Raw genomic sequence first — 25,647 nt, forward strand, 5'->3', positions numbered from 1 at the left:
ACAAGGCAAGCAGACCATATTATACAGTGCCCTCCTGAAGTATTGGAACAGTGAACAGTTTCTTTATTTTTGCTGTAGACCAGGGGTGTCTAAAGTGCAGCCTGACTCAACATGACGTATGCCATATTGTATGCTAACCCAGGAATGCACACAAACCGAGGCAAAATTGTGGCGTACATTTTTTACATTAACCAAAAAACACAACAATTTATTATGACAGTGAATTATTGTGTTCTTTTTGTTTTTAATTCTTTGTCCCTGTAACAAATGCATGTTAGAATATACACATAAACTAATCAATACAATCTTTTCCAACCATCTTAGTTTTGGTTGGCGCATATTTCCAATGTCATGAGTCTAAACATGACAATGAGCATCCGCCTGCTTCGCTCTTTGTTTAGGTCCCTTGTCTCTTTGTGACTGCACGCACAAACGCTGTCTCGTCTGCAACATTTCCTTCACCTCTGCACACGACTGTACATTTTTAAAAGGGTGGTAAATACTGAACAAGGAGGAACTCTTATGCAACACCTGAGTGTAATGTCTGTCAAATAAGGTCATGGCTTTCAGTGATTATAACACAAGCACAGACGCAGAAACACGCAGCTCAGCTCAGCCTTCATTTGTTATTTACAGATTAAAGGTAGGTACATTGACATGACAACAATCTCATTAAAAATGGATTTCTTTTGCATTTGAACAGACCATACAATTACCGGTGTTAAAATAACTGCTGTAATTTGCATGTAAGGCCAGTAAATGGCAATTGGCAATTTGCAAAGAAACACGGCGTGCACGCCAGGTGTCTTTTCAACAGTGGCAGGTGGTGCATTTGGTACCTGGGCCTTCTGTGGGGACTTAACCAGCCATTCACTCTGACCAGGTTTGGAAGCTCCGTCGGCTGCACCACGTGCCAGGTGTCATTACCCAGCGAGCTAGCTAGCTGCTAAGACAGAAAATGAACTCCAACACTATATATAATTCAATTTACTTCCATGTATATCCTTTACTTTCAATATATATGCCTGAATTACATTTCTGCTAGTAACTTGAAGCATTAATAACTTTACCAGCGATCACCGGTGCCTGTAAATTTGGCACCAAGCCAAATGTAACAAGCATAAATAGAAAAGCTCATTGATAAACGGTTGAGAAAACTACAAACTTCTACAGTAACTAATTTATTTCATTAACGACGTTACATTTTTTTGTGTAATTAACACACGCGCACCAGAGCAAGCACGCCTCTCTGTTATGACGGCAGGCTGGAGCGTCCCCACACAGTCACACTGAGTCTGCCGCTCTTTTATAACTTCATTCTGACCTGAACACATCAACAGCAGTACAAGTCCAACACCATATACAGTATGTATCTCCAACTCACACACGTCTCTAGTCTGCTCATGCTCCTCATTCTCATTACAAGAACGTGAGATGCATTCAGGTACGCTGCGAACATCACAAAAACGGATTTATAATGCGCGCATGTGTGTGTGTAAATAAACAGGAAGATAAAAAAAACATGAAGTGTCTGACTTCACACCACTTCTATTCAATACGCTTTGTCGGCCTATATGAGGGTTTCAAATGTTGTATATGTAACACAGACCTGCCTACCTTGAAGACATTTTGTGGACCACCCTTGTTCGCACATGACCAGGCGTAAAAATCAACAATCATGACATATTTGGATGCCTACAGATAATTGTTTTCAGTGTTTTCCACGTTTCACACTCCAAGTTCATCACTCTAACGATGTTGAACATAATAAATTAAGATGAGCATTCTCCTCCTTCTTACCTGCTCATGGTATTCTATCCCCATGCTGAGAGTGTTGACGAGGATGGCGATCATGATCCCTCTGTTGAAGTATTTACTCTCCACTATCCTCTTCAGTTTTTCCCTAAAGTTCATCCATGCTTGAAGTGCCCCGTTCTTATACTCCACAGCCCCTCGCCGTCTGCCACGACCTCTCCCACATCTCAGATCTCCCCCCTAATAATGAAATTGGCAAATGAGGGTTACTGTCAAAGCTTACATGTTCTATATTATCGTATTGAATTTAAGACAACTGGTCTTTATTAAGTACAATTTTCGGAAAAATATTTTTTAAGACAATGAAAGGTAGAAAAAAATACAAAAACATACAAAAAGGCATCATATTTCTTAGATCAGGGGTGTTCAAATTTTTTCAATCAAAGGCCATATACTGAAAAATGAAAGGATGCAAGGGTCACTTTGATATCTTGTAATACTTAAAAACCTGCATCTCAGCTTTGGGATAGAAGTGAAAAAGTGAAAAGCTTCAGTCTTTACTCTTTTTTTCACCATTTTTGTTGTTGTTGTTTTACTTACTTCTTAAATAACCTTTGTAAACATTCACTTTGGAATATTATGACTTATTCCGATAATATTTTCATTTTATTCTTATAATATTAAACTTTTCCCCCAACTAATATTCCAAAACTTACAACTTTAGTTTGTTGTTTTTCAAAATGCTACAACTTTTTAAAAATAACACATTTTTTCGTAAATATTTCCCCTCTATGGTACTAAAACAACATATTTTTTTCCTCATAATATTACAAATTTATTCTTGTAAAATTGTGACTTTTTTTCTTGTTAGAATACAACTTTTTTCACTGAATATTTTATTTAACTTCATTCTTGTAAAATTACAGCTGTTTTTTCCATTCCTTTCCATTCGTTTTTTTTAATTTTCAAAAATATTTGACCTGTATTCTTGTAAATTTTATAACAAAAAACAGATTATGAAATTATGAAAATTATGACTTTATTCCAATAATATTTTGACATTATTTTCATTTCAATGTTATGTAAAAATGTTAAAAATGTTAAATTATGTTAAAATACAATGTTAAAATGATATTATTCCTCATAATATTCCGACGTTATTCGTTATTCTTGTTAGATTGCAACTTTTTTCTCTTTATATTTTGACTTTATTCTTTATTATTTTCTATTTATGCTGATGTTTTTAAAAAATATTTTAGAATGTGCCATGGGCCCGTAAAAAAAACAACCAAAAAAAATGTTTTTATTAGGTCAAAGTCACATTCATCCCCGCTGTGAACTGCTACTAGTGTTTGCCATCCACAGTGACCTGGGGGAAGTCATGAAGTCCATCTGCCTCTCCCTTGCCACCCTCCAGATCTCCCAACTCCAGCTCCAAGGTCTCCAGACTGCGAGCACAGAGAGGGCAGCTCAGCAGTTCCAGGAGCAGAGGACTGGGCACCATGCCTGCCAGCTGGTACAGCACACTCTGGTGACCTGCCAGGGGCATGATGGGAAAGGGTCAGACGTTGTATAAGGGCTTCTCCTATTGGTCCTCGTGTACTCTGAACATTTCTCTGTTGGGCTTCTTCTGTCAATCAATTGGCATTGTTTAATTATTAGTTGACTGGCATGTGTTTATGTTATCCATATTAATGTTCCTTTACATCTCATAGTACAATTAATTTAAGCTATATTTGCAGCATGGTCACATAATGATACTATAACGGTTCATGGCTGTGTACTTTTATCTTCCTTTCCCAGCTTAAGTACAATGGCCAATGTCTTAAAATGCACAATTCCTAGCACATAACATTTTGGATTAATATATGTGTAGCAGTCAAAAGTGCAAAAGTGAATATGTGGTGATGAATAAATGCACTTCCAGCCAGCCGTGGTTTCACAGCTCGAGCATGACAATGATCGCTCGACCCCCTTGGAAAGGAAATTGCTGTCTGGAGCTGCAGACCACAGTCTCACATCTGCAGATAATGATTTTGTATGATTAGTTGTTTTAGTTTTTAAACTGTCTTCATCAGGGAGTAATTGATGTGATGCAAAGGTGTTTGCACTTTGTTCCTTTATTCTAAAATGTAATTTAGAAATGGATGAGCTGCGTCTACCACAGAATGAGCATAATCACTTAGTGGGAGGTAGACGTCATTAGCAGTCTGGTGTAGTTTTTTGGGGAGAAAGGTCCTTTAATCAAGGTACAAGTCACTTTACACACAGAGCAACAGCTGAGTCTTAACCTGCAATAAGCTGTTTTCGTTTTTGAAACTGCTGTTGCTGTTGCTATTTCAGTTGACACACAATCACAAGCCATTATGGTCAAAACATAAAAGAATGTCTGATTTTATCATATCATCATATGTGTATTCTTCAGCCTGGAGTTACATGGGTTTCCTTTCACTGCCTACTTTCCCTCCTTGTAACACCTCTTTTTTTTTTTTTTTACATAATGTCAATTGTGCCACTTCCCTCCGCTATGCAAGGATGGCTTAAAGGATGGATTTTCTGTCAGGCCTCTCTTAAATTCTGTTCAAGACACTTGCAGCAGACCTTGCCAGATTATGTCGACTCTGGTGACAGGACTGGGTGTAATGTAATGTAATGAATGTAATGGAAAGACACCCCTTCACTTCTCACTTTGTTGCGTGTCATCTTGTGTTCTTAGGCAGTATTGTTATTTATGAGCAGCCATGGAAGTCCAGACAGCATAAATCATGAATTATCAATCAGTACAGGTGGTCCTCGGTTTAAGGCGTTTTTTGTTTCGGCTCAGGATGCAGAGCAGGTCGTCCAGAAACCGGAAGGTTTGTGGTTTGTACCCTGTTTCCCCCATCCCAGCCACTGTTGTTGTGTCTTTGGGCAAGACACTTCACCCACCTTGCCTCCAGTGCTGCCCGCACTGGCGTGTCAATGTGAATGCTTGGTTATGATAGGAAAGGCCAGAGGTGCGAATTGAATAATGGGTTTCACTGTAAAAAGGTGCTACAGAAATCCAATCCATTATTATTATTATTATTGTTACAGTGGAAGAATCGACTGTGCACTGCTCATGTGCAGCTACACTACTCTCAACACTTGACGCGGCAATCATTAAGTACAAAGATCATATTGTAACGTCTACCCGGATGTTGTAAGGATGACAAGGTGGTGATTGATCAACAATCCCTTTCCAGCAAAAACAAAACAGGCTACTGATGGCAACCAACCAACATGCCAAAGCAACATCAGCAAACTCAACTGTCCTCTCTGTACGCAGCCATCCTCCTCGAACACACACAGCCAGGACTCAGTCTGTCACAGACAGAAAATGACAAAACTCCTTAAGACTACACACAACTGCCAGGTTGCTTCAGTATCCTTGAGCATGTTAAAGGATCTGCTCCTATGAAAGCGACTGTAATAACTAAGCAGCATATTGTTTTTTTTGTTCTGTCTGTTTTTAAATTACTGTTTCATTTAATTCTTGTATTTAGTGTTTTTATAACTGTATTTTATTTGTACGACAAGCTTTGGTGACGAGCTGACAAGGATTTTAAGGGTGATGGCTGTGGAAGAACGCGCATGTGATCTGGCTACCATGCCAAAGAGCCTTGCTCAAGGAGCCTTTGCCTCTCACAGGGAACAGAAATGAGCTGTTGTCATAAAGCTGTGGAATATAATTGTCAAAAATATCTTGGTAAGACGATTTGTTTTCCATGGGAACCAAGTGGTCCAGCCCAATCCCTGATCGTTCAACCTGATCTGTGCGTTTGGCTCCAGCAGGGAGTTGGTAAGATAATAAACCATCATGCACCATCAAAGGATAGAATGTCTGCATGCTTGCTTGTCTGGCGGGCCAAAATCTGTTCTATGTTTTATGCTCGGTGTTACAGTGACTTCCCTAGCTGCCAAGAGATTGCAGTAAAAGGAAACAGTGAACCACAAACAAGCAACAATGGAATTAAAAGATGTCGAGAATAATAGAAATTGTAATAAAATTTCAAAAATATTGAACAGCCTTCAGCTTTGTGAATGTGTACAAATTGTGTTTGAGTGTGTGTTTTCTTACTGTGTTGTCCTACGAGCTGGTACAGCTTGTTCAATTTGTCCGTGTGTTCCGACGTAGGGTGGTTTGGCGGGTGCTGATCTGGACTGTTACTACCCCGCTGAGAGTGAGGTGGCGGCGTCTTACTGCTGTAGCTGCACACAAATGACGGCAGGATGGTCGGGTAGTTCATCCCTCCATTAAGTCTCCTTAGCAAGGCCCCCATGCCTTGGGTAACAGCTGACTGACTTCCGCTACTCCCATTGGTACTTCTTTTACCGACCGGAAGCGACTTCATCTCCAGTTCCACCCCTCCTCCGACACCTGCTTCTCCATCCAAGTGCTCTGTGCTTGTCACGTTGATCGTGTGCTGGCCCCCATTGGTGAGTTTACAGTGGTGGTGCTGATGATGTTGTAAGAGGTTGTGGATTGGTCTCAACCATAAAGCGCTACCTGGGCCTCTGCTCGAGCCATGGCCATGTCCATTACCTCCACCATTACTGCCTGCACCACTGCCATTAGGATTCACCTTTTTACGTCGTTTACTGGTGAGAGAAAAACACAGAAAATGTTAAAAATGGCATGGATGACACACATTTTACTGAAAGTAATGTCATGTCTTCTTTGTTGGGGCATTCAATGAATCGCAACTGGACTGTTTTGGTTGACTTAGAAGACGTTTCGCCGCTCATCCGAGCAGGCTTCATCAGTTCATGCTCGAAGATTAGGTGGGACACACACCAGTCAGACCAGATAGGACAGCTCTCGTCTGACTAGAGAGCAAGAGCACCAACAGAGCAAGATTACTAATGAAACAGCACATCATCAGTAGGGTAAAACTAACCTGTCTCACGGTCTAAACCCAGCACACGTTCCCGATTAGTGGGTGAACAATAGAAAGAGCCGACAACGAAGGATCAAAAAGCGGCAAAAACCTCCTACGTGAAAAACCCAAAAAGTCAGAAGGACCGTGAAGCCCGGCTTTCACGGTCTGTACTCAAAAATCAAGATCAAACAAGCTTTGGCCCTTCTGCTCCGTGGGAGGTTTCTGTCCTCTCTGTCAGGTCTAGTCTGACTGGAGCTGTCCTATCTAGTCTGTCCTACCTAGTCTTAGAGCATGAACTGATGAAGCCTGCTCGGATGAGGGGCGAAATGTCTTCTAAGTCAACCTGAACAGTGTCCAGTTGTGATCGATTTAATGTCCTGAGAATACAATGACCTGATGATCTTAAGGAGGTTCTAAGTACAACTTCTAAATGCAAAAAGAAGAAGTGGGAGTGAAACAGTAAGTTTTGAGTAAGCTATTTATTGCAGACAAGCATTAAAGTGAAATAGGCTGTTCATCACATCAAATGCTTAAATAATGAGTAGCTGCGCCATTCTTGCTAATCACCTCAAAAACTGGTTTGACAAAGCATGTCTTTGCACAAAAAACGTTATTGGTGGCGAGGACGCGACAGGCACGGTGGGATAAACTCATTTGTTTTTCAAATTTGACACTTTACAGAACTTTCCAAAACCTCAAATCTGACCTGTGCCATCCGGAGTATATCCTCTGCAGCCTGCGCGTGAACTTGCGGTAAAGGTGACTGATGTAGCGCAGCATCTCCTCATAGCACGAGCCCGGTTCACTGTAACTGGCAAGTGTGGAATCATTGGACATGTAGCGGGCACGCTGCTCCCTCATTAGAGCGTTCTCACGTTGCTTCGTCTCTGAGAACTGAGTGGCGATGACCACCAGGCACAAGTTGATCATGAAGAAAGAGCCCACCTGGTTGGGGACGTAACGATAAAGAAGCACCTTGGTAAACAGGCAGGGGTTTTCAAATGGTGACTCAATCAGAATATGTAAAAGAGTTGTTGCCAACCCCGCTACTTGAAACAATATTTTGTGAGTTTTCTGACTTTCCCAGACTAGGGCTACATGATTTGAAGGAAGTAAGCTTAAAAATGTTTTATTTAGTTAAAAAGATTTTCTTTATTAAAACTTCTGGCGCCACGCAAGGTAGGCCCACCTCACATTTTGAAAACCCCCTGACCTTCTGCAGAAGGTTCCTAATAGCTGTAAGACATCAGTCACCTTGCTGTTAGGATGATGCGAGCGACACCACCACATTATCAACCTTCTTCAAGGTTATAAAAAAGCAATCTAAAAAAGCTGTCATAAAAACTGTTATAATAGCCCCCATTTAATTAAGATACAAGCGGTTTAGATAAAACAGACATCTATTATCATTCTGACATGATAGAGTCTCCCATTATAACATGAGGCCGTGAGAATCATCAATCAAAATGCTAATTTGACATGTCATGACCATGTGTTAATAATTAAATAGGTTTGAAACTATTTTCCCCAATTTTTTTTCTCTAATTTATCATCGCTCCCCTCCACCCCCCGTGTCCTTAAAACAGCTGCATTTCTCTCCCCCAATTTCTGTCCCTCTATTCTCCAAATGCATAATAAGCACTTTTACATCAAACGACAAGCTGGCATGGAGCACTGCAAAATATAGCTTAAGCTGGGATCTTTGAAAACCTACACAAAAGCACGATAAGGGCAAAATTATACATGATGGAAGCCGACACGGTACAGCAGAAGGAAGCTATGCTGGAAGCGCAGTTTAGAAAGGTTATTTCGGGTTTCAGACAGAACTGCAACGCAAGTACACAAGCATATCTTCTCTGCGCAACATGTTAAATATATGCAAATTGCCTGAGAATTCAAACTCAACACAGCAGAGCCATAGAGAGTCGAGATGAATGGTATTACAGAAATGCATCTGTGCTTCTCTAAGTGTTGAGTTCAATGTTTGTTTACGTTTTATTCAAGTCAGATGTTATGTTTCACATCAGTCGTTTGAAAAGAAAAAGACAAAAGATAAAGGCCTATGTCACGAACCATGGTGGTTGGGTGCCCCAGATATCACTGCCTTTGTGCAGAACTCAACTAACAAAATATTTGAAGAACTATTGGAAAAAAATCTGCATAGGAGTCAAATAAGATAATTTTCTCCAGACCTACAACATTTGAAGGCAAGTTGGTGAAAGGAAACAAGGGTAGTTACTTACAATAATGAGCAGTATAAAATATATAAAATTGTAGAATGAATGAGCATCCATGACATAGTACATGATATCCACCCATCCTTCCAGTGTGATGACCTGGTTGACAGAGAGAGGGAGAGAGGAGGGGGGTGTTATTTATTAGAATGAATATACCGAACTGCACACATACACCCTTAAAGCGTGTTTACACTCTATTGTTTCTGGCAGCAGTGCAACAAATCACCCTTGTTATGTGTGAGTGAGTGTGTGTGTGACAAAGGACTGACACAGCTCCTTGGTGGAGCCAGTCTACTAATGAGTACTTGGGATGCTGACACCTGAAATCAGCGCCTCAGTCCAGCCAAGCTGATAATAAACTCACACCTCAACATTTACACCTCAGCTTGCCTCACACATGACCGCATAAACTGCCTGGGCCACACAATAACACCATGAAAACGCTGCAAAATGTGTTTGTAATTTTCATGCACGCAAACATGCACAATAATATCCACATAATATATTCTATATTAAAAATACTAAGCAGCACATTTAAGTTTGATTTGGTCAACCTTTATGACCAGTGTTGGTCTAATTACTTTAAAAAAAAGCAATTATAGTAACTAGTTACAGTAAGAAAAAAGTAATTGAATTAGCAACGGAATTGCTCCTTCATAAATGTAATTATTTACTAAGGAAAGTACTTAAAAAAACAACTTTAATATCTGGCACTTAGCATAAAAGTGCATAATGGAATGACCTGCTCGTGTTTTGTGTTGACGTTTGGCGTTCTGGTGTCGAGAGGAGGGAGAGACAGTGTGCAAGTTTGAGATATACGGTGTTTGTAGTGAGTGCTGCTGTTGGAGTGTTTAGCTCAGAATAAAGTTAGAAAAACAGAGGCAGATGCTACAATAATAATGCGCCACATTTCTCTGTTGGTAACGGTATTGCAACATTTGAAATAGCAGTTAATTAGATTACCTGTTACTGGAAAACAATCATTAACACTCAGTAAGTTTACATGCAAAAAAAACCCCATAAAAAATTATTACATGAATTGGCATAAAATTAGCTTTTAAACACGCATGTAAACACCTTAATTAGATGTTTGGCTTTTTAAAAGTTAGATTAACATACCTAGATTATTATCTCTTGCACTAATGTTGGCTAAGCGGGTCATGATTGTGCAGAAAGATGGTCAAGATGGTCGTCATAAATTGAATAGAGGGCAACGGTTGTGTTTAACAGGTAAGTGTTATGCGTAATAAATTCAACAGAAACATAGTTGACAACACAATGTAGCTCGTACAATTCTTTCTCATGCACATTTGCAGCCGAGACACGGTCACCATGTCTTGCGAAACAAACGAGCGACAAGCTCTCTGAAAACAAGCCCAAAACAACAAGAAATGCGGGAATTTGCAAGCATCTTTACAAAAAACAAGGCCAAAGTCTCTTCTAATAGGCGACGCTCGCTGAAAAGCTTTGTTTATATGTGATGTAGTAGGTCAACCTGAAAAGCCAAACTTTTACCCGTGCTAAAAAAAAGCATAAGCACTATCTAGCGTCTGGCCAGTAATCGCAATGAGTGTGAATAATGGAGAAACAAAATTTTTTCAGTAATTTGACTAATTTAGTGAATGAAAACGTACTGACTGTCTATGTCACGCCAATAAAGGTGCATTAAAAGAGAAATCTATACAAATTTGCATTCTTTGAAACCAAATTTGTATGCCTGTCTGTCATTGAGAAAAGGAACAAATCAGAAGAAACAAAAACAATTCCCTTTTTGGATTTTCTCTTTTAAACGTCTTAAAATACATTTAAGTAATATACAGTCTGATGCAGTCTGCTAATGTAAAACCAGAATGACACAACACTAGTACACAGCTGGGCAAAGAAGCAATATTTTTGCTAGACCTGCAGGCAAATGACATTGTCCTTAAAGGACATTTTATCTGGGACCATCCACTCTTGAGTGTAAATCTTGTTGTCATGTCATGTTGGAAATGTCAGTGGTAGAGTATGTTGTGTGATATACGGTATATACAGTACATGAAAAACAATTTGCAAGCTGACATTGGTTATTTAAGACAGATATTTAAGACAAAGGCACTGACATTCACAACATCTGTCTTTGATCACCTTTAAAAGGTTGCAATGCATTATGTCCAATAATTCATGCCACTAATGTGCATGCGGTGCACAAAGCATGGTATCGAGTCATTTACCAATGGCTGCTGAGCCCAGCATGAATATATTGATCCATTACAGACTAGGGGTGTAGTCGTACAGGTAACCCATGGTGTGGTCCATACCTCGGTATTTTGGCTACGGTTTCAGTCCGGTTTTGGTACATTTTTGTGCGTAAAGAGAACACCTTTTTTCTCTCCAAATTCTCTATTTATTATTTATTATTATTACATGCAACATAAAAATGAAATTGCAATCTACAGATCAATAAAACTCTCAAATAAAAATATAATTTAAGGATGTGGGGACCACTTTAATGTGTACATTAAAGATACTATATAAGCAATCCAATGTAGGTCAGTATATTTTACAATAAGATACATAAGCTTTGTGTTAAAGGTGACAAAGCAAATAAGTGTGATATGTAATAATATATCTCATTGGAAAGAACAATAAACAAGCTGCGGACCAAAAATGGCCTCTGGTTTACAGTGTTTCTTTTTAGGCTGGTGCAAGTGCAACAGTAAGTCCATCTCATGCATTCATCTTTGCCCGTTTACGAAGGTGAAGTTTTCAAAAACAGGTGCTTTTCCCCAGCATGGACAGATGCACGTGCACTCACACACAGTGCAAAATGCTATGAAACACTGTGGTCCATGAAAGCAGATTGTCCGGTACAGGCCGAACCAAACGGTACACAGTTTTACAATAAAATGTAGCCTAATGGGAGATTTCTCAATTTGACATAATTGGGTAGCCAAAGTGGTATGTTTAACATGGCATCCCAAAACAGCCGTAGAATAACGTATTTTGGAGCCACAAGCAAAAATATTTTCAAAACTGAGCTGGAATGTTTTATTCATGTTCGTTATATTTACTGATTCTGACTGAATAAACCAGGAGACGTGGCTAACAAGCATCTCATTTAACATTCAGCTTTCTGCAGAACTCTGCTGCCTCTCTCTTCAGTATGGATCTATGTCAGTGCATTTTTCATTTAAAAATACAATGATATAATACCATGATTAGAAATATTGAATAATAATCTAATGTGTTCTCTTTACTGAGTGTGCTGCAATGAAGCTGACTTGGCAGTAAAATTAACTTGCTAGTTCAATACTGACAGATTCTTTGATCTAAATAAAGCCATGCTCTTTTATGTTCGCTTACCTGGAAAATAGCAATCCAAGCATATCCAATGTTGTCAAAGTTGACAGCTCCTTTGTGAGGGTTGAGCTCCCCAGGGCGACACTCACTGTAATACTGGTTCCAATTAACACATCCATTTACACTGGCCCCTCCCACCGCAGGGGATGCTCCGGCAAGAGCTGAACTTTGCTGAGGTGCTGGCAACAAGCACTCGGTCTTGGCCTCAGTGTAGGGCGGAACATCATTACATCGCAACATCCCGTTCTCACGAGCTGCCGAGCAGATGAACGGGCTGTCTTCTCCGTCCTCCGACATGTAGTAAGGACTGATGGACAAGTTGTATATTCTGGAAGTAGAATAACAATGGTATAAACTTAAGATGGATAGTACCCCAAATTAAATGATATGATACAATATCGATACCTTGGTACAACACACTACCGATATCAGTTGTGAAATCAAGTGTCATTATTACCAATCAGTTATGCAGTTATACAAAATAAAATGATACTCAACAATACTTAGCCAACTGGTAGACATCCATCCGTCTATTTTCTATACCACTTATATATATATGGTCATTGGACCGACACCAAATCTAAAAAGATCAATGGGCCTCATTCACGAACATCTTCTTAAAAGTCTTCTTAAGAACTGTACTTAAGAAGGCGTGGGTTGGAAACTGCGCCACATTGACGACACGTTCTTAAGTAGGGATAATCGTTCGCACCGGTGTTCTTAGGTTGATGAATGCCAACGGGGATGCACGTGCATGTGAGCCCTAATTTGCATAGGTCACCGCCTATTATTTCCTATATAAGGTAAAAAATGTGCCGTGCGCAACAGGCAGCTGGAAGCGGAGATGGCAACGTGCAAGGGCAAGACTGAGAAGCAGCTGGACAACAAACAAAAGAAAAACTTCAATTCTACTGAAATAGAGGTGATTTTACAAGGAGTGACCGAACACAAGACCACCTTATTTTCACGTGTATCCACCGGTCATCAGGCCATCCAAAAAGAGTCGGCATGGAGCACCATTGCAGGAAACATAAATGCTGTTTCCACGGAGAAACGCACCACCGCAGATGTTAAAAAGAACTGTTTTGACTTAAAATAGACTAAAAAAAAAGATTGGACTGCACCGGAGGGATCTGGAGGAAACGGGAGGCGGGCCATCAATCAGAAACCAAACCATTTCGGAAACTCTAGAAAAGATTTACACAATCATGATGGAAAAATAAAGTCAAAATACATAGTTTGTGTGTGACAATTTATTTTTTCTGTGGTTACATTTGATTAGACGCTGCCTAATTAATACAGCAGCCCCGTGCTCTGGCTCAAGACGTGGCTGGGGGCGCATGTCGTTATCTGGGGGTGCTCCGTGCGTAATAGACACACCACGTTTCATTGCGATGTTATTCTGATGATCCTGCACACCTGCAAGAACAGAGAGGGAAGCCTGAAGCCTGAAGCGGGACATCAAATATTCGTGGCTTTCAGCAAATAAATCTAATGGTCCCTTTACATTCTCTCTCTGCGCAGCGCACGTTCAGCCAGCTACTTTTTTTTTTTGATGAATTGGGATTTGAATATATATTTATCCATGCAGTATATTTTAGTTGTTTTGATGATAAATAATTTTTGGGATATTTTATTTGCACTACATTTTTTGGGATCAGGTTGCAAAATCCATCAGGGGGGCGATTGCGCATTGAAAGAGCAAGCTTTGCTTGTGCGTAAGAGTCCTCCTGAGCGTTCGTAGAATTTGTTCTTAGATCTAAGAACTGTGACTTAAGAACACGTTTCGTGAATGCCAAAAATCTTCGTAAGAAGGCTTTAAGAACACATTTGTGCGTAAGATCATTTCGTGAATGAGGCCCAATGCTTTTAATTTTACGTCGAAAGTGTTTAGGGCTTACTTTCTGATGTCCTCTCCTAGAAAGCAACGGTTTCTCAGTAGCCCCGCCCACAGCTGGACTCCCACAATCCCGAAGATGAAAAAGACAAAGAAGCAGAGGAGGAGGACATTTCCCAGCATAGGAAGGGTGTCCAGTAGGAGTGTCACCAAAATCCTCATACCTAAATAGAGAAAAACAAAATGTCAGTACGACAATCTAACATGAATGATAAACATTTGAACCACAGTGCCACATGTATGAACAACTGCGGCTTATGTGGCCAAAGGACAGCAAGTACACAACTTTACAACATGTATCGATCGAGTGAGCTTGACCCTCCGCTTTGTGCCTTCAGCCAAAATGATTACAAGCAATGACAATCCTGGAAGTGACAGTTTGACATTATTCTGTCCTCGGGGCTCTGTACTCACATGTTCCCCGTGGCTGGTATTACCTAACCGCATGTGCTCAACATCCATCTCTACTTGTCACAAGCGCTTAACATCATCACAGTTAAGAAGACGTCCCTGATGTTCTCACAATATAAGCAGTCCTCTTTCATGCATACTCATAACCTTGTCGCAAAGACTTCACATTCAGGAACTGCATGACAAATATGTACAGTGTGTTTTTTGAAAACAGCCCTCATTGAACCTCTTAATCTAGTAAAAGCACAATATATTTAACCCAGTGTGACCGCACGGCAAATGAAACACCTATCCTTCCATTATCTACATTGATAGTAAAGACTATCCTAACTGTCACAGGGCCAGTGGGGGGATCACCCTGGACACCCTGGACCTGTCAATCACATATCTCACACATAGAGACATATAACCATTTACACTCAACCACACCTGAGGACAATTTCATGGAACACACGTGTTTTTAGATAGAAGTTGGTGATTGGTTTGTGACAACCATCCAGGTGCTGGTTGTGGTCAGATTGTTAATGGCCTCAACGATTTTAAATACGTCTCAGAGGTTCCACAATCGTGTATTCGAAGTGTGTTGCCCAAAGTCTAGCCTTGATGTTGGAATTTAGCGTGTGTTTTAGTGTTTGTCCACGCCTGTCTCCAACACAGTGTGTGTGCCTCCAAGAAGCATGTCTTCAGGGCTGTGATATTGGTAAAAACCATATTTACAAAGTCATAAACAGGTTTTCTATGCTCTAACTAAAAAAATATTCCGTGAATCCTACTTCGCAGAAATTCACTTATCGCGGCCGGGTCTGGAACCAATTAAGTGCAGGAGGGCTGATAAAATCCAAATATTACTGTACACCTCACTTACCAAAAAACAGTTGTGAATAATTATTTTTGTAAAGCAGGAGACTTGGCCAATAAGAATACACAATGACATCCAGATGTTTATCAAGGACGGGAATGAGTACCGGCGCATGTATACGGTATTCAGGGTGCATGCCAGGTAGGGAAGCAGCAGAAGCCTGATAAACATGACGAACACAGCGTGCACTGCTCACTGTAACTAAGCTACAGAGAGAAAACACATTAACATCTGTCTAACAATAGAGAGTTCTCATCCACTTAGGCAGAAAGGCAAACAGAGACAGAGTGGGAGCAAAATGGTTAGTGACAAACAGAGACGCAAAGTGTGCGTGAGTGCGGGTGCAGGAGTGGTGGCTGAGGGGTGGAAATACTTGATCTCTTGATGACAATTTGTAGAAGGGAAAATGAGACGGACTGTGAAACATACACAGCGAGGTGATGAACATCTGCAGGGTGACTCTGCTTGCATGTACCATGGAGAAAACAAGCCTTTGGGTCTTTTTGGGTGGGAGTGTGTATCTCTATCCCCCCTGACCTTGACTACGCAGCCCCAAGCAAAACTCAACAGCTACCCTATATGTCACCCCCTCTTCCCCCAAATAACTCCTTTTAGGGAGCCACAGTAACCATGCTTCAAAGATATACATTTGACTTCACATTGTCCATGCCTGCTGTAACGATTGCCCCTGAGGCAACAGTTGGCTTAGTGATAAGGTTGCAGGTGAAATGTTCAGTACCGACAGAGGGAGTGTTCGTGTTTGTCCACGTGCATGAAACTGATAGATGTTCCTGATAGCTACAAAGAAACACACAATCCGCCAAGCTTTATGGTGGGCTTTGGGTTATCTGCAGGTCTCAAAGGGCTCTCCTAGAAAGTACGCACATATACAGAAAATAAAACAGCACAGTATCATTTATAGTTGCAGTCAAAATTAACTCAATAAAAAAACAAATCAACACATTTAATATTACAAACAGTCACTCTGTTTTTAATTGGCCATCTATCTACTAAAAGTTTGCATTTTGATACATATTTTGATAATAAATGTACAGTGGAACCACTGTTAGCATACGTCCCAGTTAGCGTGTTTTCTGGTTGACGTAAAAAAAAAAGACTCCAAAGTTTGTGTGTATTTTCCGGTGGCGTGGCGCGTGTCTTGTTGTGTTATTAATACACTGTGTGAGTACAACTGTGTTCTTAATGTATTTTTATCATAAAGTGTCCTTGTAAGCAGCCTATTAGCTTGCTAATACATGGAAACAGGAACCAGAAGTCAGCTCCATCGCCTGTCTTTGCTAGCTAACAGTTACGCCACAAGTCTCAAAAATGTTAACACAAAACATGTTTAGTAGTTTGACAATTATGGTTTTAAACGCATAAAACAATTATAAATACAAATAAATGATGAATGAAAGGGATAAATGAACATTTGTTACTTTTACCTTCAATGAAGATTGCGGCAAAGACACGATGTGGCAGCCAGATCAACACAAACGTGTTCTGAATTCAATGGTGTGTCTCAGCTTCTTTATCAAATGCTGGCACTTGCAGCTTTTTTGGGCTCCATTTTGGGTTATTTATTTCGCAGCCGTGATCAAAGAAAAGCAGAGACTTGAGAAACAGCAAAACACAAAGGTGGTGTCTGTGTTGATCTCCCTGCCACATCGTGCCTTTGGCAGCAATCACATCTTCAATGTAGGTAAAAGTAACCTTAAATGTTCATTTATCCCTTTCATTTGTCGTTTATATGTATTTACAGTCGTCCCTCGCAATATTGCAGTTCGACTATCGCTCCCTCGCGGTTTTTCAAATGAATGAATTAATAAATGATCTCTACTACAAGTATGTGGTCAACTATGGTGTATTATTAGTCAAACAATAGTGAAAGACAAATGTTATTCTGGCCACTAGGCATCAGTCATGTTCCATATTTGAGACATGACATTAGATTACCGTAACACTGCATGTAGTCATGTAGCCATGGCATGTTCGACGTGATAGAAGTTCTCCTCCCATTCGGTGTGGAAGTGGTAAATTCTTGGCTTCTTTGTTTTAATCCCTTTCTTAAGTTTTGAACACAGTAAATACATTGGAGGCTAACTAGTTAGCTTCCTAGCTTGCTAATGGTTAAATCCATGGCCGTCTCTTGTGTCCCCATTACAGGTGAGCAATGTAGTATAAACAAAGAGTAATAGGAGTATAAACGTGACTACAGGGGTGTTATTTCAGGTTTTCTATGCTCTAACTATGAAAATGTGACATTTATGAATATTGAATCCCACTTTGCGGAAATTCACTCATCACGGTCGGGTCTGCAACCAATTAATGATGATAAATGAGGGATGACTGTATGTACATTTCGAATTGTTTTCTGCATGTAAAACTCAAACTGTAAAACTATAAAAACGTGTTTTGTGCTAACATTTTTGGCTTCCTGGAACGGATTCATTGGATTTCTTATGGGAAAAATGGATTTGCTTACAGTATGTTTCGGTCAGGGTCGGAACGTCTGGAACAGAATAAATACGCTAACCAAGGGGTTGAATAACAATTCAAAATTCACATTTATTTATCTGTGTCAGTCTGTAGATGTGGAAATGTAAAATATATGAGTATGAGTATATCTATGGTCAGGATACGTGTACATGAATGAAAGTGAAGCCATGCCAGCTTCAAACATACTTACTTGGTACTCTGTTGATGGCCCGCAGAGGCCTGAGAACTCGGACAGTACGGATGGCTGAGAAACTGGCATTCTGTCCATCCAGAGAGTACTCCAACACCCTAAGGGTGCACAGATTTCTTTTAAATAGTCACAAATTTGCCACAAGATACATCTTCACAGTCTAATGAGATTTCATGAGAGTTGCTCTTACTAAGATGATAATCCTTTTATCTACGAGTAGTTAATTCGTATGAACATAATTACCAATATGGCACCACATATGTCATCCTTAACACATTTGTTTTTTTGATGTCACTGTGTTTTTCTTGTTTTGATCTCCCTCTGACAAGAAATGCACGCCTCCAGGCGCCTCAGGCGTGCAGTACTTGTTTATTCACTCGTGGTACTTAATGCAATGTCCTTATCTCACTCTGTTTGTGCATCATGGCACCAAAAATTTGTTTTGTACTTGGCAAGAAAGTGTCATTCTGATTCTGAGTGAATGCTTAGTTGTGTTATCTTCTTGCAGGCCTGCTATATGATTGTGCAGGCTGCACGTGTGAGTGTGTGTGTGTGTGTGTCTCTACTGTATATATTTCCAGAGAAACCTGCATCTCAGTCTTGTGACGTACAGTAGGTGAGGAAGCGCATTATTACTATGAACTTCCGTCTTTGCTCTTTTTTTCATACTTTGCTGATTTTTCCAAATTTTATAAATATAAATGAATATAAATGATCTAAGGATAAGTGGTATAGAAGATGGATGGGTAAATGATCTAGGGGCGCACGGTGGACTAGTGGTTAGCATGTTGGCCACACAGTCAGGAGATCGGGGAGATCTGGGCTTGAATCTCCATGTGGAGTTTGCATGTTCTCCCCGTGCATGCATCGGTTTTCTCCGGGTACTCTGGTTTCCCCCCACATTCCAAAAACATGCATGTTAGGTTAACTGGCCACTCTAAATTGTCCATAGGTATGAATGTGAGTGTGAATGGTTGTTTGTCTATATGTGCCCTGCGATTGATTGGCTGGCGACCAGCCCAGGGTGTACCCCGCCTCTCGCCCAAAGTCAGCTGGGATAGGCTCCAGCACACCCACAAGACCCTAGTGAGGACAAGCGGAATAGAAAATAGATGAATGGATATAAATAATCTAAATAAGCTTCATAAATGTTCTTTTCATAATATTATGACTATATTCCCTTATTACAGGGGTCTCAAACTCGCGGCCCACGGGACATTTGCGGCCCACCAAATCATATTTTGCGGCCCGCGACTGGACATCAAAGAGTAGTGTAACTGCAGCCGGCAACATCCGGGCAAGCTCAGTGTTACTAAGATACTTACAGGGGCAAGTAAACACCAACACTGAACTAACAGTGGTGTTATCACAGGGATGTATTGTGAATTGTATCGTATCGTGAGGTACCTTGAGATTCCCAGCCCTACTCCCAATACTTGATGCGGCCCAGCCTCACCCAGACTCTACTTTGAGACCCCTGCCTTATTATTTGGACTTTATTCCCATATAATTATTGCATACTGATTATTATATATTTTTTTCCCCAACCTGATTTTCCAAAACTGCAACTTTTGTTTGTTTCTCATAGTATTGTGACTTTTTAAAAAAAGATTTTTTTTCTTTAATATTTCAACTCTGTTACTAAAATGAACTACTAAAATGTTGTTAGAATATGACGTTCTTCTCTGAATATTTTGACTTTAATTCTTGCAAAATTACAACTGCTTTTTCCATTTCTGCTGTTTTTTTCCAAGTGTTTCAACTTTCATCTGGTTGAAACTCTTTTCGTAGTTATGACTTTATTCCCCAAATATTTTGACTTTACATTTTGACATTACATGACTTTTTATACAACTTAATTTTCCAAAAATTACAAATTTGTTGCTTAGTTTTGTTTCTCATAATATTAGGACTTAAAATAACGTCTTCTTTCTTGACTATTTCAACAATATGCTACTAAAATTATGTTATTTTTCCTCATAATATTACAACGTTATTCTCGCAAAAAAATTTAAACTTTTTCTTGTTAGATTACCATTTTTTTCTTAATATTTCCACTTTATTCTTGTAAAATGACTGCGGATTTTTCCCAAATGGCCCCCAGGCCGCATGTTGTACACACCTGCCTCAGAGGGTTAGTAGAAAACTGTATGTCGCTTGCATTTACACAGGGATGCCACTCAGGGTCTAAATATGTGTTCGTTTGCAGGATTTCCTCGATTGTGTGCAAATTTCGCCCAGCATGGAGACGTGACAGTATTAGGTATTTACAGTGGACAGTTTGAAAACAGAGAAGCATTGTGGGATACGAACCCCGCCATGACGATGACAAAGTCCAGCTGGTTCCACTTGTCGCCAAGGTAACAGTTGCTGCCAAAAATCCCCAGGGCCACCATCTTGATAATCATTTCCACCGCAAAGAAAGCAAATATACAGTCATCCAAAACCTGATGAGAAAACATACAGAACGGAACCCATTTGAACGCTGTTAAACAGTAACTATTAAATATAATGTGTTTATGTGGAATTTCATCAGTGTTTACATTAATCCAACATTTACTACTGTAAAGAAAAAGGTCTGTGTTTGGATATCACAAACTCACCTGAAAGCGCAGCGAGCGTATTGAAACAAATGGCACACATGAAAGGCAGAGGGGATGGGTGGAGTTTTTATTGCCTTTTATCCAGACATGAAATATAATAGCACCACTTCTGTTCTGACCACAGGAAGTGGAAGCAACGCTTGCACAAATGGCACGTTATGTTAGTTTTATATGCCAGTCCTCATCTAGTCAGCTGTGGTCTATGAACGTTGTTTTTGTTGACAAATATGGATTTACAACACATGGAGAAAGTTATTGAGGTACAATTTATTTTACGGTTGAAGGAGACCCCTTCGTTTGCCTTATACGATCATCAGATTTCTAAATGTGATATTAAAATCGCTATACTGTAGGCATTTTAGATTTTTGTAGCCACAAGTATCACTATTTTCACAGTGTGCTTGGTTTCAGTTGGTGGTGGTAATGGTTATTCAGTTGCAACCCACTTTTATTTAAGTCATTTTTATTTTTTGTTTTTATTTAATTTTTTATTACTTTTAAGTCAAACCAAGAAAATGTATTTTTTTTAAGTGCCCATGTTAGCTTTTAAAACATTAAAACACATAATTACAAGTCCAAAATGTATTTTTGAGGAATTAGAGGAGCATCAAGCTAGCAGAAGGGTTTTCTATGCTTCTGACTTGTGGATGAATACTGTTGTTCATATACTGTAGTGGTCATATACTGCTGCGCTAATCATAGTGGTGATGTTGTTCCACTAACCTGGAGTATGCGACACCACTCCGACAGGCAGTTGACATCCTCACATGGCTGGAACATCCCCAGGGTGACGCAGTTGAGGAGGATCACCAGCATGGACACATGCTCGAACCACGTACAGGAAGCAGTTAAGGTTCAAATGTATGAAATGTATGACAACACAGGGGAAAACCTCATTTCATATCAATAATTGTCTGCTGTTTAGTCTAACCACGGTCACAGGTGAGCTGGAGCCTATCACAGTTGATTTTAGTGACAGAATTGAGATACACCCTCGACTGGTCACCAGTCAAATGCATGCAGGACACATACAGACATCTCTACTTTTAATATACTGTTTAAACCCTTGTTACCCCAGGGGTGCAAGACCACACTTTGTCTCCTCAGCATGCGCACCTCTCACCTGATTTGTCCGGTCAAAGGGTTAATCTCCCCCGTTGTTGGTGAGACTTCTAAGTCATGGGCGAGGGGAACTCACCTATGTATTAACAGCCTGCTGTGTCAAGGCGGCGCCGCTACATCCAAATAATGCATAATAGAGTAACCGATTTATATTGCACGCAGTTCTGAACCCTCTAGTTTATAGCCGCTGTCCCTCTTACGTTTTGTTGCTCTTGGTAAGGACCTGTAATAATTTACTCATCTGTCAGCAATCAGAAGGACCTCCATCCATCCATTTCTTCCTCATTAGGGTCGCGGGGGCATGCTGGAGCCTATCCCAGCTGTCTTCGGGCGACAGGCGGGGTACACCCTGGACTGGTCGCCAGCCAATCGCAGGGCACATAATGACAAATGACCATTCACACTCACATTCATACCTATGGACAATTTAGAGTCGCCGATTAACCTCACCTGCATGTTTTTGGAATGTGGGAGGAAACCAGAGTACCCGGAGAAAACCCACGCGCACACGGGGAGAACATGCAAACTCCAAGGGAGAATCGAACCCAGGTCTTCCCGATCTCTAGGCTGTTACTGTGTTGGCCAACGTGCTAACCACTAGACCACCGTGCGGCCTCAGAAGGACCTGTTAGCTATTTTAAATATACCAGAATAACGTAAAAGGAATCTATTGAACAATATTACGTCGTCTTTTATATCACTGAAGACTCAGGGTGACACTCTTTTATGATGTTAAAAATAGAAAGAGTTTAATAGAATAGTGAGCAAGGGCATATGAGCAGTAAAAATATAAAAAGGATTAAAACCTGTGGAACTAGCCTCAAAGATAACAAGTGAGCTCCATTCACATATATCTGGACAAAAAGAATAGTAATATCCGTGACCAGACTTGCAATCCCATATAACTGGATGAAAAGAGAGATAATAGTCTGAACCAAACCCTCAAATCTTACCCTGATATATAGTACATACCGGAGGTTAAGGCAAAAAGTTCCACAAGTAAAAATTCACTGCTCAGGGGTAAACTCAAAGGTTGTTGACGTTTAATTCTGTTGAGGTAACGGCAGCCGAGCAGTGCTGATTGCTTTAAGTTGCACACTTAGAATCTACAAATGTATGCATTGCATATTGAGCCACTACATCAATGTAAGACGTCTCTTACATCTTACACGATAGCATTATGTTAATTAACAATATGCTGCTGTGAGGATTGAGCAAGGAGGAAAAATATCATCAATAAAATGTAACACACACACACACACTCAAGGTCATCCTCTCCTTGACGAATGAAGGTAGGTGAATAAAAATGACAGATTTGAATATTTAGAGAAACTTCTTGGTGGTCCCCTTTTGCTCTGCTTCTAACTAATTCCTCCTTAATCTCTGCCGTCAAAACCTTCTAAACTCCCTTCTGTCTTCAGCTCTCTCACCAACTCTCAAACACACACACTCAAGCACGCACACGCACACACGCAGACACAAGCATTACTGTGCAGGTCCTCAAAGTCAAACTGAGCTGACACTGTAAAGTTAACTGTCTATAATCCTGATTTCAGTCCAAATGTTGTCCCTCAAATGCCACACATACTGTACACAAACATACAAATATACACGCTGGAAGGCAGAATTATAGTTCCAGCAATGTTACTGTGAAAGCAGACTAGAAAGTGGAAGGGGAAAAATCCAAGCCTCGCGTATCCAGTAAGCGCTCAATCTGAGTAAATTACAATAGTTTGGATGTGAGACTAGTAGTTAACTTTTTCTCATGTCTACAGCAATGAATAGGGGTGTCAAGATATTAAAATGACACCCCGAGCAATAAGCAATGTTTCTCATAACTAACATGAAAAAAATATGTTGTAGTTACCTTACTGTCTTTATGACTGACATTCTTTTGTGGAAAAACGTGTGAAAAATTGAATGAAAATGAACACAGCAATGATAACCATGACTTCTACAATCAAAAATGACCTGGCAGATTCAGTATCATTTGACAGTTTGCGCTTGTACTTGCTGGACTTCTCAGTGTTTGCTGTTGTGCAAACATGTAACAAGAGAAACACCACAATGCAACATTAAGCGGGTAGATGTAACCTGCGTGGTTCAGCCAGCTTCGCGCACTTCCGTGGGCTAGAACCAAGGTCCTTGGCAATGAGAGCGCCAGGCGTCCAGCGAAAAGGCCGGACTGCCAACTCGACACCCAGCGCGTCTTTTAAGGTCCAGGGAGGGGAGTGAGATTTATACAACCGCACAGCCACACTGGCTGGCATCCATCAGACCAAAGTCTCCCACCTTCAGCAACTGCGATAACACTTGCATTAGCTACATGTAAACATGTGCAACCACACATGCACACACTCATAAGCCTTGTTGTACAATTAAATGTACTGAATATCCATACACTCGCTGAAAATGTTAGATACGTCTGCAGAATCCAATTATATCCCATAATAGATAATAATGCTCAGTTTTTATTGAGGCTGTCAGAAATGTATTAATTGAACAATGTAATTATTACTGCAGTTTTTACATATTCCACCTACAATTTTGGTAAAAGGGAAGCAAACAAGTGTTTATGCAAATGAGCTGACGTCTGCATTGACGCCCAATGTCAACTTCAGAGTATTTCTGAGTTTTTCCTCCATGCTTTGTCAATATTCAGACATTAGCGAAAGTGACACCGATGCAAAATCAGAAACACTGCGATTGATAGTGATTTTTATTTCAGGGCAATTTTTGTGAGTCCATTTTATTTTCATTGGGGTTTTTCCGTCTTTTTTTTTGTTTCATTTATTATGTTTTTGTTTGTTTAATTTATTTTATTTAAAGGCTTTTGACATTCCAATTACAATGTTAAATAATCTTGAGAAATTGAAGTGTACCTGCATTATTATGCCATATATTGTCATTACATTAATAAAAAAAGTGTCTCAAAATAATATTGACAATAATATCGTTTATCTGCAATAATTTGTGGGACAATTATCGTCCAGGAAAATGTGTTATTGTGACAGGCCTAACACAAATTAACACAAATTCCAAACACCTCTCACTATGATACACTACAAGTTTACAAAAGTGCAAACTACAACCACAATAATAAACATACTATGACATTTTTTTTTGCCCAAATCTCAACATTCTGATCTTTTTTCAATACAACTCTTGTACTGCTATCTTTGGATTGTCCTAGTGCACCTAATGTGTCAAAAGAAGACACATACTGATCTTGAATTTGTAGTTACATTCATGATCATACTGTACTGTATATGGGGAGCTGAAGCTCCATATGGAAGGATTTGGGTTTTAAAACCAGAGGGTCACGGTTCGAGTCCCGCTGCAGATAAAATAATTGCAATAGTTGTTGCATCCTGACTGCTGGTGCCTTAACAAGTCACAAGGCTCACAGAGAGAAACGTTCTCACAATAATGGTGGAAAACAAGGAAGAACAATCACATGCATTTTTTCATGTAATTGGCTGCTGATGCGAGACAACAGCAAAGATTCCCTTACACAACCCCTTAAGCATACATGGATGCACAAAAACATGAACACACTAGGATGATCTCCCAGCACACACACACACACACACACACACACACACACACACACACTGCTAAGACTGCTCCAGCTGAGTTGTCAGGTCAGTTGTGGTGCACAGAAGAAAACAGAGAGCTGAGCTGAGGCTGCAGTCAACATTAAAGGGCCACCAAGAGACAACTCTATTGCCTGAATACATTTTCGTAATAGGAGTAAAGCAAACCACCTTTTAGGCATACAGTGTTGAGTTTCACACCACCACAACAATGTGTTGACAAAGTCACCTGTTA

General features: G+C 40.1%; 1 protein-coding gene across 6 annotated transcripts in view; it reads right to left on the reverse strand.

Annotated features, from left to right (window-relative positions):
• Positions 1-25,647, reverse strand: part of LOC129171669 (voltage-dependent T-type calcium channel subunit alpha-1H-like) — a 110,577-nt gene that overhangs the window by 39,091 nt on the left and 45,839 nt on the right. For all 6 annotated transcript variants that reach the window (XM_054760556.1, XM_054760554.1, XM_054760555.1 and 3 more), the window contains exons 3-12: positions 21,418-21,529; positions 20,405-20,538; positions 18,092-18,189; positions 14,137-14,296; positions 12,239-12,563; positions 8,900-8,992; positions 7,363-7,601; positions 5,855-6,375; positions 3,125-3,291; positions 1,801-1,995 (exon numbers count right to left, since the gene is read on the reverse strand). In XM_054760556.1, the coding sequence (XP_054616531.1) occupies positions 1,801-1,995; positions 3,125-3,291; positions 5,855-6,375; positions 7,363-7,601; positions 8,900-8,992; positions 12,239-12,563; positions 14,137-14,296; positions 18,092-18,189; positions 20,405-20,538; positions 21,418-21,529 (2,044 nt within the window). The remainder of the gene's footprint in view (positions 1-1,800; positions 1,996-3,124; positions 3,292-5,854; positions 6,376-7,362; positions 7,602-8,899; positions 8,993-12,238; positions 12,564-14,136; positions 14,297-18,091; positions 18,190-20,404; positions 20,539-21,417; positions 21,530-25,647) is intronic.

This window comes from Dunckerocampus dactyliophorus, chromosome 18, assembly GCF_027744805.1.
Source record: "Dunckerocampus dactyliophorus isolate RoL2022-P2 chromosome 18, RoL_Ddac_1.1, whole genome shotgun sequence".
Taxonomy (NCBI): domain Eukaryota; kingdom Metazoa; phylum Chordata; class Actinopteri; order Syngnathiformes; family Syngnathidae; genus Dunckerocampus; species Dunckerocampus dactyliophorus.